The 13,758-nt window shown below is 38.5% G+C and overlaps 1 protein-coding gene across 1 annotated transcript in view; it reads left to right on the top strand.

Moving 5' to 3' along the window:
- The window catches only part of ENPP3 (ectonucleotide pyrophosphatase/phosphodiesterase 3), a 77,375-nt gene that overhangs the window by 41,221 nt on the left and 22,396 nt on the right, over positions 1–13,758 (top strand). The window contains exons 15-19 of the mRNA XM_037045728.1: positions 255–382; positions 7,967–8,033; positions 10,289–10,376; positions 11,669–11,847; positions 13,484–13,535. Coding sequence (XP_036901623.1) covers positions 255–382; positions 7,967–8,033; positions 10,289–10,376; positions 11,669–11,847; positions 13,484–13,535 — 514 coding nt within the window. The remainder of the gene's footprint in view (positions 1–254; positions 383–7,966; positions 8,034–10,288; positions 10,377–11,668; positions 11,848–13,483; positions 13,536–13,758) is intronic.

Raw genomic sequence — 13,758 nt, 5'->3', positions numbered from 1 at the left:
TGATGGGATTAAGAATTACAGATTAGTAGTTGCAAGATAGTCATGGGGACATAGAGGACAGCGTAGGCAATGCAGCCAGTATTGTAATAACAAGTATGGTGCCAGGTGGGTACTTTGAATATCAGGGGATCACTTTGCAAGTATATGGCTGTCTCACTGCTGTGCTGTACGTCTGAAACTAATACAAAATGACATTGAATGTAAACTGTAATTGAAAAATAAAATTGCAAAAAAATAATTTCTCTGTTTTTCAGTGCCGAAAACCTGATCAGCATTTCACACCGTATTTGACTCCTAATTTGCCAAAACGACTACATTTTGCCAAAAATGTCAGAATCGACAAAGTTCATCTTTTGATGGATCGACAGTGGCTGGCTGCGAGGTCTGTGTGCCTTTTTACTTATAATACTTTTAGCAGCCATCTTTTACTATAAATTTACTTGATCTTCCTCTGCTATCATGATCATGTGAATTTTTTTGAGTGTGGTATTTTCTTGACTTTTTATATGCTACCCAGCACTTATGTATTGGAAACGAGTGTTACCGATTGCTGATATTAGCTTCCTAGTCTCCATGATGTAGCTGAGAGTGAGGAAGAATGTCGAGATGGTTCGTTGACTCTCCCAGAAACTGTCAGTACCAGCACATTCTTTTTTGTTTAAAGGTAGACTATTGGAAAAAGTGTAAAAACATCCAGATTTATAAAATTTAAATGAGACAGTAAATTTATACCTTATAGTCATAGTAATTGCTATATTAATCACAAATAAGGTAAAGTCTAAATTATTGCCTAAACAAACACTGTTTTGTTAGGCTTCTGTTGCAAGTCCAAGGCAGAAAACATTGCAGTTATTAGACGTGAGCCCAATGATGTGTTTGCATTCATAGCTAAAGAAAGGTAAAAAGCATGTTCTGATTACGGCATCACAACATCTAGCCAGAGAAAAGCAACTTTGTGAATATGTCCTGCAGCAGAGTGCATTAGTAATTGTAACCATGCACTAAAATTCTCATTTCGTGTCATAAAAGAGAGTAATCGGTTTTCTTATCCAAACAGCTGTGGTCCTCTTTGGGCAGCAGGCAGGATATAAAAATGATATCAGTTGTCTTCCAGGCTGGCTCTTTAAGATCTTTGTCAGCTTTGTGGTTTTTACAAAGAGCACATTTGTGGCTCTAAGGCCAAGCCAACCAATTGGTTGTCACTGTTTTTTTCTTTCTAGCTATAGTTGTAATTCATGTTGATCATGGAACCTTTGTAAAATATAAGTGTGTGTAAGAAAAATAAAAATGACTCTGAATCACTGAATCCCCAAATAACCAATTAACTCATTGATTTAACAAGTTGTCGTTGCTGCTTGCTCCGTGTCAGACCCTGTTTCCGGCAGTAGAGATGCAGGAATGACTCGTGCCCTCCTTGTCAAATGCAAAAGACTGATCATCAGCCAGTAAACGACATTTATGTGTTTGTTCAATGTTTCCTCTTTTAAAGTTTTATTCCACTGTTTTCCACATGTGTGTGCGTAAATGGATATAAGTAGAATGAGGATCACATTATGGTTTCTTGGCCTATCTTATTTCTCTGCTACATAAAGCCAGGGAAATACATACGACAGTGGGAATACAGTGGCAGAAAGGTACATTTAACAAAGAAAGAGGAGATGAGGGTAGACAAAGGAATCGGGTTGTAATATAAGTGAACTGGAGATTTGGCCATGCCTATTTCATAAGGTACAAGGAAAGCCAAGCAGGTACATTGCTGGGTCACAGAGTGTGCAGTTTCACATCTTGTCACTAGATGGCACTAGCCTCCCTTCTTGAGATTGCAGTTTCTTGACTTTGGTGTGTGTCATTGGGGTATACTGTGGCTCAGAACAGCATTCTCTAAAAGATTAAATTATGTGAACAAAATTAAGCATTACTAATGTTAAACAAGTAGAATTGTTAGTAGCGTATGTATGTCATATATACATAAATATATGTCCAAATGTGGGTAAAGTTCTCCAAATAGTTACTGTTAGGAGTATGAGATCAAAGAAGTTAGGTGGCCCCTGATACAAATGAGAACGTGCCCATCACCCCACAGCATGACCTACAGGTTACAGAAGCAGAGTCCAGCCACCAGAATACCTCCAGGTTGCCCGGACTAACACACAGTCTCAAATGATGAGCTTTGTGTATTTAATAGCTCACAGTGAGATGTCAAAAAAAGTAAAGCAGCCAGAGTTCAAACCTGGCTCTGCACCTAGCTTGCTGTGAGAAATGGGGCTGATTACTGTCCCAGGGCTTCGTTGTTCTCAACCATAATGCAAGATGAGCCTGGTTTTATTTCTCTTGCGATTAACATACAAAGTAGAGTAGCTTACTTCATAGAAAGGCCAAGTACAGCCCTTAGCAGAACAACGAAGGGGTCTCATGTGAGGAAGTCCTCGGGTCAGTCTGTGTCCAACTCTTCACTCCTGAGTCTCAGGCTACGTGTTTTCTAAGTTAAAGCATGCTGTCTGTAGTTATAGTGTTCACTACTTGACAGCTACATTAGATTCCCGTTTCAAAGTCATTGCAAATTTCATCATTTTAGTGTAATCTACTTTCTTCTTCTTCATCATCCTTGTTTTGCCCCAAATGTGTTAGATTTTATTATTTTGGTGAAGCCCAATTACTTTTAACACTATAGTTGTTGTTAAAAGTGCCCCTTTGGAGAAACATGAATAACAACTTTTTATTTTATTGGAAATAAGCTTTATACTCATTAGACGCTGACAGATACATCCAGGCACCTTTCTAAGAAATGGAAATAGACACAGTTCCCACTGTAAGAATCTTAGCCCAGGTGGGGAGGGAGGCAGCAGCTGCCATCAGATGCAACAATTGCACTCTAGGATCAAGTACAAGGCACAGGTGTGGTCAGAGAATTTCAGGGAATGCTTCCTGGTAAGCGCGATTCCTGCTGTTTTGAAGATGGAGGATCAGTTAGGCTAAGCACTGCCACACACAGCAGACCCGCCCTGTGCAGCTGTGCAGGTGGTGCAGGGCAAAGGGCACTAGCCAAGAAGGCGAGTGGGAGCAGAAAGGTAATCCTCTCTCAGCTCACCAAGCCCTGACACTGGCTGCACTTGCAGGAGAAAAGGAAGTATTTCTCTTTGCTGGGAGGCATCCTCTGCTTGCCAAGACTTGAGCACTGCCAGGTTGTGTCTCCTCAGAGGTGCTGCTTTCTCTAAATGCTCCTCCCAGAGCAGTGGGGCACCTTTTTACAGCCAGGAGCAGCCCTGGGGAAAGAAATGGCAGAAAGAAAGAGTCAGGTTTCTTGGCAGAATAACTAGATTCCAGCAATTGCCGAGTAATCCTCTATCGCTAGAGCACTGGGTGAATGAAGCTGCCTCCTGCATGAAAAACCTTCTCTGTTGAGACTAAGGACTGTGACTTTGATCCAGAGTAAAGTAAGAGACCACTGGTAAATACAAGGTGGCTGGAGGTGGGTATAGTGGGATTTGCATTTCAGAGAGCTCAGCCCAGCTCCCATATGGAGGAGTAAGGTCAAGTGAGTGGCCAGGAAGCCAGTTAGGAAGAGGTGTAGGGATCCATCCTTCAGAATTATAACAGCCCCCAGGGCGGCTGTGGAGCAGTGGGGGAATGAGTCAGGTAGCACACTGTCAGGAAAGGAATTGTAGTGAACTCATAACTCAGATTTTTCAGGGTAGCACTGGTGCATCATGTTCTGTTCCACATTTGTATTAGATAAAACACAAATTCCATTTGCAGCAGTGATAGTGTTAAATAGGATTGGGAGTGTGTGTATGTGTGTGTGTTTTATAAGAAGATTCTGAAGTTCCGAGTCAGATAACCAAGTAGGAAATTAGTTCAGGTCAGAGATAATGAGGATCCAGGTTAGAATGGTGGCAGTCAAAGAGCAAAGCAAGGGAAAATGTGCAAGACACTGCAGAGCAAGATAGGAGCTGGCAGCTGATGGGGAACGTGGAAAGAGGTCTTGTTCGTCTCCCATTTGTGGCATTGCCCAGCTGGGGCAAAGAGACTAGGCCCTGATCTGGACTTTATTAATTAGACACGAAGAACATTAAAAAAAATTGTTCCAAAGATTTCATATAGTACTTGGAAGTTGAGCTAACTCACAGCAGACAAAATCAACTCATCTTTTCCAAATGACAGCTTCCATTTTTCCATATGTAATTTCCAGAGCCAAATTAATAGTTGGAAACATAAGCAGAACGATTTGGAAGAGCAAGTTTCTAAAGTTTTCACTTGCATTGGAAAGTAGAGCTTTTTCAAACAATTTTTTTTTATCTTTTGGTTCCAAATAAAGATTTGAAATATTTACTAAACTTTTTTCACTAAGTTGGGTTAGGTGTAATATTTTTTTAAAAACACAGATTTTTCTGAAACTAGAAAGATAAATAGAAATCAGTTTTAGAAAATTTCACCAGTGAATGGCTCAAAAGACCTTTTTTTTTGGAGCCGTAGCTCTTAGTTGCTTTTTTTTTTTTTATTGTTCAGTTACAGTTGCCCAGCATTTCTCCCCATTGCTCACTGCTTCCCTGTCCCCCACCCGCACTCTCACAGTCAATCCCCTCCAATTCTTTTTGCCCATGAGTCCTCTATTTGTGTTCCTTTTCTTATCCTCTTTCCCTCTTTATCCCATTATCCCCCTCCTCTCTCCCCTCTGGTCACTGTCAGTTTGTTCGTTATTACCAAGTCTCTGGTTCTATTTTGGTTATTTGTTTGTTTTGTTAATTAGGTTCCACTTATAGGTGAGATCATAAAGTATTTGTCTTTCACCAACTGGCTTATTTCACTTAGCATAATACTCTCCAGTTCCATCCATGCTGGAGCGAAAGGTAGGATGGGAATTCCTTCTTTCTTTCTGTTGTGTAGTATTTCATTATGTTAATATACCACAGTTTTTGATCCATTCATTTATTGATGAGCACTTAGACTGTTTCCAGTGCTTGACTATTGTAAATAAGGCTGCTTTGGACATTGGGTTGCATAGGTTCTTTTAAATTGGTGATTCAGGATTCTTAGGGTATAGTCACAGTAATAGAATTGCTGTATTTAAAGGCAATTTAATCTTTACTTTTTTTAAGGAAATTCCATACTGTTTTCCATAGTGGCTGCACCAGTCTGCATTCCCACCAGCAGAGCACTAGGATTCCCTTTTCTCCACAACCTCTTCAACACTCGTTGTTTGTTGATTTATTAATAATGACCATTCTGACCAGTGTGAAGTGGTATCTCATTGTGGTTTTAATTTGCATCTCTCTAATGGCTAGTGATGTTGAGCTTTTTTTCATGTGTCTGTGGGCTGCTGTATGTCCTACTTGGAGAAGTGTCTGTTCAGATCTTTTGCTCATTTTTTTTAATTGGATTGTTGCCTTCTTGGTGCAGAGTCATGTGAGTTCTTTATACATTTGGGAGATCAAACCCTTGTCTGAGGTATCACTGGCAAGTATGTTTTCCCATATGGTTGGTTTCCTTTTCATTTTCTTGATGTTTCCTTTAGCCATGCAGAAGCTTTTTCATTTGCTTTAGTACCGTCTGTTTATTTTTTTCCTTTATGTCCCTTGCCCTAGGGGATGTACTGATGAAGGTATTGCTGGTGGGATATCTGAGTTTTCTGCCTATGTTTTTTTCTAGGACTTTTATGGTATCACAATTTATACTAAGTCTTTTATCCATCTTGAGTTTACATTGGTGTATGGTGTAAGTTGGTGGTCTAGTTTTATTGTTTTGCATGTATCAGTCCAGATCTCCCAACACCATTTATTGAAGAGGCTATTTTTACTTCATTCTATGTTCTTACCCCTTTTGTCAAGTATTAATCGACCATAGAGACTTGGGTTTATTTCTGGGCTCTCTATTCTGTTCTATGTGTCTATTCTTATGCCAATACCAGACTATTTTGATTATAGTGGCCTTGTAATATAGTTTTATATCAGGTATTATGATTCCTCCTACTTTGTTCTTCTTTCTCAGAATGGCCAAGGCTATTTGGGGTCATTTATTGTTCCATATAAATTTTTGAAATATTTGTTATGTATCTGTGAAATATGTTATTGGTATTTTGATAGAGATTGCATTGAATCTATAGATTGCTTTGGATAGTGTGGACATTTTAATGATGTTAATTATTCTAATCCATGAACACAGTATATGCTTCCATTTATTTGTGTCTTCCTTAATTTCTTTCTTCAGTGTTGTGTAGTTGCCTGAGTACAGGTTTTTTACCTCCTTGGTTAAGTTTACTCCTAAATATTGTATTTTTCTTCTTGCTATAGTAAATGATATTTTTTTTGCTAATTTCTATTTCTGATATTTTATTGTTGGTGTACAAAAATGTCTTTGATTTCTAAATGTTGACTTTGTATCCTGCTCTTTTGCCAAATTCATTTATTAGGTCAAGTAGGTTTTGGGTAGAGTCTATAGGATTCTCTATGTACACTATGTCATCTGGAAAGAGTGACAGGTTCACTTTTTCCTTTCCAGTTTGGATGCCTTTTATTTCTTTTTCTTGTCTGATCACTATGGCTACAACATCCAATACTATGTTGAATAGAAGTGGTGAAAGTGGACATCCTTATCAAAAGACTTTTTCTTTGTTTCATTAATGAATGTACTCTAGCTCACCACAGAGAATTAAAACCTTAATTATTCCTGATTAGATAGTTTCAGTAATCTCGGGGAACTAAATATCTATGCAGTAAGAAGAGAAACAGTTTTTAAACAACATTTGCCCTATGGCAGCAATTTTACTGAAAGTAACTAAGATAAGGGAATGACTGGGCACTGTAGGGGAATCAAATGTGAGCCCCTGTAAATAGGACTCTTCTTCCTTCCCCATTCCTGGCAGTACTTAGCCTCTTTTTTCTTTTCTTTATTGGATAAAGTTCAGTGTTGTGATTTATTTTTTTAACTTATGATTTAATTTTATTTAAGCTGAGTAAGAGTTACTTATGACTTTTTTAAAAGTTGTTTTTTTAAGACACAAATTAAAGTCCTACTCTCAGTTGAGCCTACAGTTCTAAAAGAAATAGAAATAGTGTGTACATGTGTGTTTGCTTTAGAGAATGGGATGTGGAGAGTAGAAAAGCAAATGAGACAAATCTTTTAAGGCCAACCTTTATAAACTTTAGAAATAGAAATCTCTCTCTCTCTTTCTCTTGCTCACTCTCTCTCTCCCCTTTAGAGATGTAATTTGAACCAGTATAACATTATTGCTTTAAAAAAAAATCGAGGTTCATTGATTGCTATTTTGTCTTCAGTACAAAAACCAACCAACCCTTCAGTACTGATACTGCTCAATTCAAAGACTGAAATATGAAAAGTGAGCAAAAATAAATTAATTAAATTTGAAAAATCATTCAAGTTATACAACAGCAGTCTATGGAAGAAAATCCCAAAAGTTAAAAGTAAACTCTGAATATATTTATAGAATATGCTGGCTTGTTCTTTTCAAGTATTATAATTAACTTGCCTTGAGTATTTTTACTAATATTTTTATATTATCTTACTATATATGTCTGCCATAAAATAGAAATCACTATTTTTTCCAGTTAAAAATATATTTCTAAAGCAAAGTAACATAATAATCAAACTATTCTTAATAACACAGACATTAACATGTAAATGTACAGGTAAGCATGAAGACAAATTCTTTTTTTTCCTAACCTATGCCTTTGTTATTATCCTTTTGTCAATGTCTAAGAATCAAAGGCTTTTGACTTCTCTTTGTAGATCATGGAATTCTCCTTCTTTCTCTTCTATCATTCTGTTTGCTCCTCTGGGCTTATGAATTTGTACATGAAAATAACTATATTTATGCTTTTGTTGACTAAACAATTTATTTATATAAAAGCAGAAACTACATAAAAACATAAAGATCCACTAACTCTCAGTTTGCAATAAGATTCTCATATAAATAGATTGATCAGAGTGTAATAATATTATTTCTTTATAGGAGTAAATCCAGTTCATACTGTGGAAGAGGTAACCATGGTTTTGACAACAAGTTTAAGGCCATGGAGGTAACTTACTGCTTTTTTTTTCAAACAAATATTTATTGAGCTCCTACTTCCTGATAGACAATGTTCAGGACTTTTGACTACATCTGCAAACAAAACATGAACATCCCGGCCCTCATGAAGGTTTCTTTCTAACAGGGGATATAGACAACTGGCACAACAAAGGAATATGTTATTATTTTTATTTATTATTCATTTATTTTTAAAGATTTTATTTATTTATGTATCTTTTAGAAGGGAAGGAGAGAGGGAGAGAAACATCAATGTATAGTTGCTTTTCGTGCATCCCCTGCTGGGAGTTGGCCTGCAGGGAACCAGCCTGCAACCCAGGCATGTGCCCTGACTGGGAATCGAACCGTGATCCTCTGGTTCGCAGGCCTGCGGCTCAATCCACTGAGCTACAGGAATATGTTATTTGATGTGTTAGTGGATGAGTGCTTTGGAAATAAAACAAAGGAAAGCAGAGTAGGTGAAAATTGGGGTGTTTCAAGGTACCATGAGGTCAATATGAAACTTTACATAAGGTGGAGAGGATAAGATTTATTGAGCTGATATTTGAGAAGAGACTTTAAAAAGGTGAAAGGAACAAGCTTTCAGATAGTCAGGGGACACGAGTCTCAGGCAGAGGAAACAGCCAGTGCAAAGGCAGGGAATGTGCCTAAGGTGTTGGGGCCAGAGCCTCCGTACACTCCCAAAAGGCTGTTCGATTGTGCCTGCAGCCAACTGCCGGGGAGGACATGAGAGTGTAGCTAGACACATTAAGTTCAGAACAGTCATCAGACATCTATATGGGACATTATATAGGTTCTATATAGGAACGTCTCTCTTTAGTTAAAGAGAGAGCCTGTCCAGAGAAGAAAAACTGAATTTGAAGTATACACATTATTTAAAAGGTATGTGACTAGATAAGATCCTCAGAGCTTAAGTGTAGGTAGAGAGGAAGACCGAGAACTGAGCCCTCAGCACCTTTGAGGCGCTTGATGAGGCTGGGAGGAAGAGTTAATTAAGGAAGAGCCAGTGAGAAAGGAAGAAAACTGGAAGCATGTAATGTTCCGGAAGCCCAGAAAGAAACCTACTTGGAGCAGTCCATGAGTAAATGCTATCAATATTCCCCCACAGGTAAAGCTTTATGGTGCTTGCAAACTGATTGTTTTATCGAATTTCATTTTAGGTACACACAAATACACATCACACCACTAATGGAGCACATACACACACACACTCCTTTCTAGATGGAGAAAAATGTGTTAGGCTTTTTATGAATATACTGCCTCTTAACATTGTCATAATGAGTTATACGTCTTGGTAAATATTTTAAAAATCTCTGAAAATAGAGAGCTTTTCTATTAATTAGGGTACTATTTGATAAATAAGTTAATTACTGGAAAGAAAACTTATGCCTCCAATTCTTTGCTGATTATTTTGGGATTTATATATATCCATTTGACCAGAAAAGAATTGTTTCTTTATGTTTGATACTTTTCTACTAGTTATTTGCAATTTAAAACAATTAGATCTGTTAAAAATAATATAACATTAATTAATAGAAGTAAAAATATTTCAACCTTTTTATCCTAAAAATTAAAAAAGATAGATATTTGAGAAATCAGTGGGTTAGTTTAGGCTGTGCAAAAATTGTAATGCTCAGTAACTTCAACATTTTTGTCAAGCATTAACATATCTGAGCAAAGATAAGAGAGAAATACAAAAATATATATAATGGGACCGGGCTGGTGTAGCTCGGTGGATTGAGCATGGCCTGTGAACCAAAGGGTTGCTGGTTCAATTCCCAGTCAGGGCACATGCCTTGGTTGCAGGTCAGGTCCCCAGTGGGGGCCACGTGAGCATCAACCACATATTGAAGTTTCTCTCCCTATCTTTCTCCTTCCTCTCCCCTCTCTCTAAAAATCAATAAATAAAATCTTTGAATTTCTAATTTATATTGTCCAGATATTACAGAATCATGCTAACTTTGGTTGTCCAGTGTTGCTTGTACTCTCCTAGTCCGTTGACACATGAGGTGCTGCAAAAGCAGGTATATTTAGAAAAAGTAAACACAGTATGGAGTGCATTTGATTGGAATTGGTACAACGTCCCAGGTGAAATAGATGTAAAGGTCACTTTCAAATCTGAAAAGGAGTCCTTACAGAGGCCTAAATACAAGTAGGAGGGTTGTAACAGAAAGGAAGTTGTGTCACTTCTAATACCTGTTCTTGAGCTCAGACGGCAGTTAGTAACAGCCGATTATCACCACCTAGGCCATCTTCCTGGCACACGGACCCAGTTTTAAGGAGAAGACTGAAGTTGAGCCATTTGACAATATTGAAGTCTATAACCTAATGTGTGGTAAGTATGTTTACATGAAATCAACAGCAAAATGTGTGCATAATTTAATGTATTTTGAAATTGGTGCTAAGTTGAGTTCCAGAAGTAGAGGGTCTCACTGAGACGGTAAGTAAAAAAAGATGAGGAAGAATTATTTATGATTCAGAATTATTCATTTATGAGAGTGAATTTGTTTTTGTTTTTCTAGTAATGCTAAACATTAGATCTCAGGAGACCAGCTTTTCATATAGTTAGATACTATATGAAAATTTAATTTAACAAAACTTAGATAAATAAAATTACACTTGCAACTTTTCAAAGCAGGAATAATACACCTAGAAATACACATATTCCCTTGTAATGACAGAGAGAAAGCTTCTAGCAGAAAAGAATGGGAAGAAAGTCCTGTTTGGATAGATACTTGCTATTACTCTCAATAGTATAAACCTTAAACAATCAGAGGTTTAGGGAATCTAACCCACCTTTCTGCTCACGTGCTTACCTGAGACCATTCTATTAACAAATTGTTTACGTAGGCAAGGCAATGAGTGAGTTAGCTGTAGGAATTTACACATAAATATGGTCACAGTTGTCATTCTTAATCTTGCCTAGGCCTATGGTAATCGAATATGATTTAGAAACTAAACAGTATCTATTTAAAAATAACATGTTGTTACCTTAACAATTTAAATTTTTGGTTCCCAAGCTGAGTTTTTGGTCAGGGCTGCTGACCCTTTGTGGGGAGACTTCGAAGGAACAAGGTGAGACCTCTTGTTAGGTCATTCTCAATAGGAGCCATGTACAAGGCTATGTTTGTAAAAACACTTGTGTATTTTGCCTTTATAGAAAAAAATCAGAGAAAGTCCTCCTAACATTAAGCAAAATTCACTAGTTTAATTTTTAAAAAGTACCTGTCCTTAGAGAATTTTCATATGATTAAGTAAATATACTAGAAGTAAGATTATTTAACTTTTTAAAACTTACTTTATCAAAAGTGTAGCTTTCGGTGCTAGAACGTCATAATACGCTTAAGGAACAAAGTGATCTTTGTAGTGCTGATGCTGTTCTTTGGAGAAAGGGAGCCGGTTCCTGCAGCCCACCCACAACAACTGGCCCTATTGTCTAGAAAGACTAAGTGGTAGGAACTCTTGGGGAAGAAAGTCAGTAAACGGAACGGCGTAGGCAGTTGGCCACTGCATCACAGCAGAATTTATTAAAGGAAGTGAACAGCGGGTGTTTGTTTTCTTCCTTCTCCTACCCGGATGTTGTTGCTGTCCAATTTAAATCTACTTTGAACTTATTTTTTAAAACAGATCTTCTACACATTCAACCAGCACCAAACAATGGTACCCATGGTAGTTTAAACCATCTTCTGAAGGTGCCTTTTTATGAGCCATCCCACGCAGAGGAGGTGTCCCAGCTTTCTGTGTGTGGCTTCACTGTTCCGTTGCCCACAGATACTCTGGATTGTTCCTGCCCTCGGCTACAGAACGTGAGTAATAACGTGAGTAATAACTCATGCAACTCTAAGAATGTAAACGGTGAGCTGACCTATAAGCAAGGTAGCTAACAATGAGTTTTGTGTTCTAGCCTGGATATTTACTAAATAAATGTTCATGGGCTCATCCAGAAATGAGAGATACATCATAAGATTGAGTATGTGAATTTGCTTTGTAAATTGGAAGGCACTATTTGGAAATTGTTAATTCTTTTATGAGCTAACTGTCTGTAACCATTTGAAACAGTAGAATCTTGGAGCTCTGTTTTCCCTCATAAACGATCTCTCTTACAGCATAAGAATCAGATGGCTGTGGATGGCTATTTAGAGCAGAAGTAACTGGGGGTGTGCAGGGGTTGTGATCTGGTGTGAGGCACAGTCACTAGGTTGGATGTTGTGAAGTCTACTCAGCAAAAGGCCCAGCATTCCTTAGGTGACCATGAAAGATCTTCTTAAGGCAATGCTTGGAGGCTGGCTGACTAATAGTATTGGGAAGTTCATTGTAGTGGGTAGGGTAACTTGCTGAGTTCTGGGGCAAAGACCGTGACCTTTCTGCAAGGTGACTTTCTGCTGGTGAGTTTCCAGTGTGAAGAGGCCTCCCCGCCCTCCGCCAATGGCAAGGGGTCAGCACAGGAGCCCATGGTGCAAGCACGGAGCCTGCCTGTGAGCATTACAGCACATGGGTGGGGCTGGAATTTCAGAATGGAGTCGGAGCCCAGTTATCAGGAGTCTATGAGGCTCCAACAGTGTCAGGGGGCACTCCATGACAAGTTCCAGATGTGGTCATAGAGCTGAGTAAACTGCCTGCTCCTTCGTGTGGGAATTATTCCTGATAGCCAGGAGTCTGCAAAGTCTTCGCATTCTGTAATCCTCAGAATAACATTACACCGCATAAATAAATAAATAAACACAGAAATAACCAACAAAAAGAGGCTTCAAGGGGCAAAAGCCCAGTCAAGCTTCCCAATTAAAAGCAAACACACAGCAAAGATCAGAGTAAAAGTGTCAGTTTCCTACCTCCTGTTCCAGATAACCTCCTCAGAACTGCCCTAATAAAACATCACAAAGTTAGTGCGTTAGGCACCATTTTAAAGACAATGAGGGCTGGGAGAAGTGAGATAAATTACCCAAGGTCACAGAATCTTGTTCTACCTAACTGTGAGGCCAGTTCTTGGTCAAGAATGCCCCTTGCTATTGCAAGTGTGGTCCCAGGATCAGCACCTGCATCTCTCGCCCGCTGGTTAGAGATTGAGGATCTCAGGCCCACTGGGCTCAGGTGTGGTGAATCATAATCTGTATTTGAATAAGGCCCTCTTGCAAGCTGTATGCAGATAAAGTTTGAGAAGCCTGGGGGTGTGGTTGTCCCAATACAGTAGTGGATTCCAGTGGTGGTCAGGATGCTTCGCCCCTTATCAGTTATACCACTGCAAACTCCCACACGAAAGCATTCCAAGGAATAGCACTGTATTTCTGAGTGAGTGGCAGAACTGAAATTCAAACTCAAACTAGTCTGGCTTCTTTGTTCAATAATAAAATATTCATGTGATTACTACAGAAATAATCTTGGTCACCTTTTAAAACCGGTTATTGCCTTGACTTACTTCCTCCCCTCTCCCACATTATCTTGCAGAATACTGCTGTAGAACAGCTGAATCAAATGCTAAATCTCACTCAGGATGAAAGTAAGTCAGTAGAATACGTGTGAAGTCCTTGATGTTTAGGCCTAACAAAATACAATATTGCCTTTTTGTAATTCTTCAAAATAAGCTCACAGGACCTTTGCTCGTAAAGATTTTGTTGCCAATGTAAGGAGGAGAATCAAATAAACCCGGAACTATTAACGACGATAGCAAGCACGAGGTAGCTGCAGTGGTTCTGAGAACACTATAGGCCCCCTGAAGAGGC

The sequence above is a fragment of the Sturnira hondurensis genome, unplaced genomic scaffold (assembly GCF_014824575.4).
Source record: "Sturnira hondurensis isolate 20B ecotype Veracruz unplaced genomic scaffold, ASM1482457v3 Scaffold0004474, whole genome shotgun sequence".
NCBI lineage: Eukaryota > Metazoa > Chordata > Mammalia > Chiroptera > Phyllostomidae > Sturnira > Sturnira hondurensis.
This window is presented reverse-complemented; position numbering and strand designations above follow the sequence as displayed.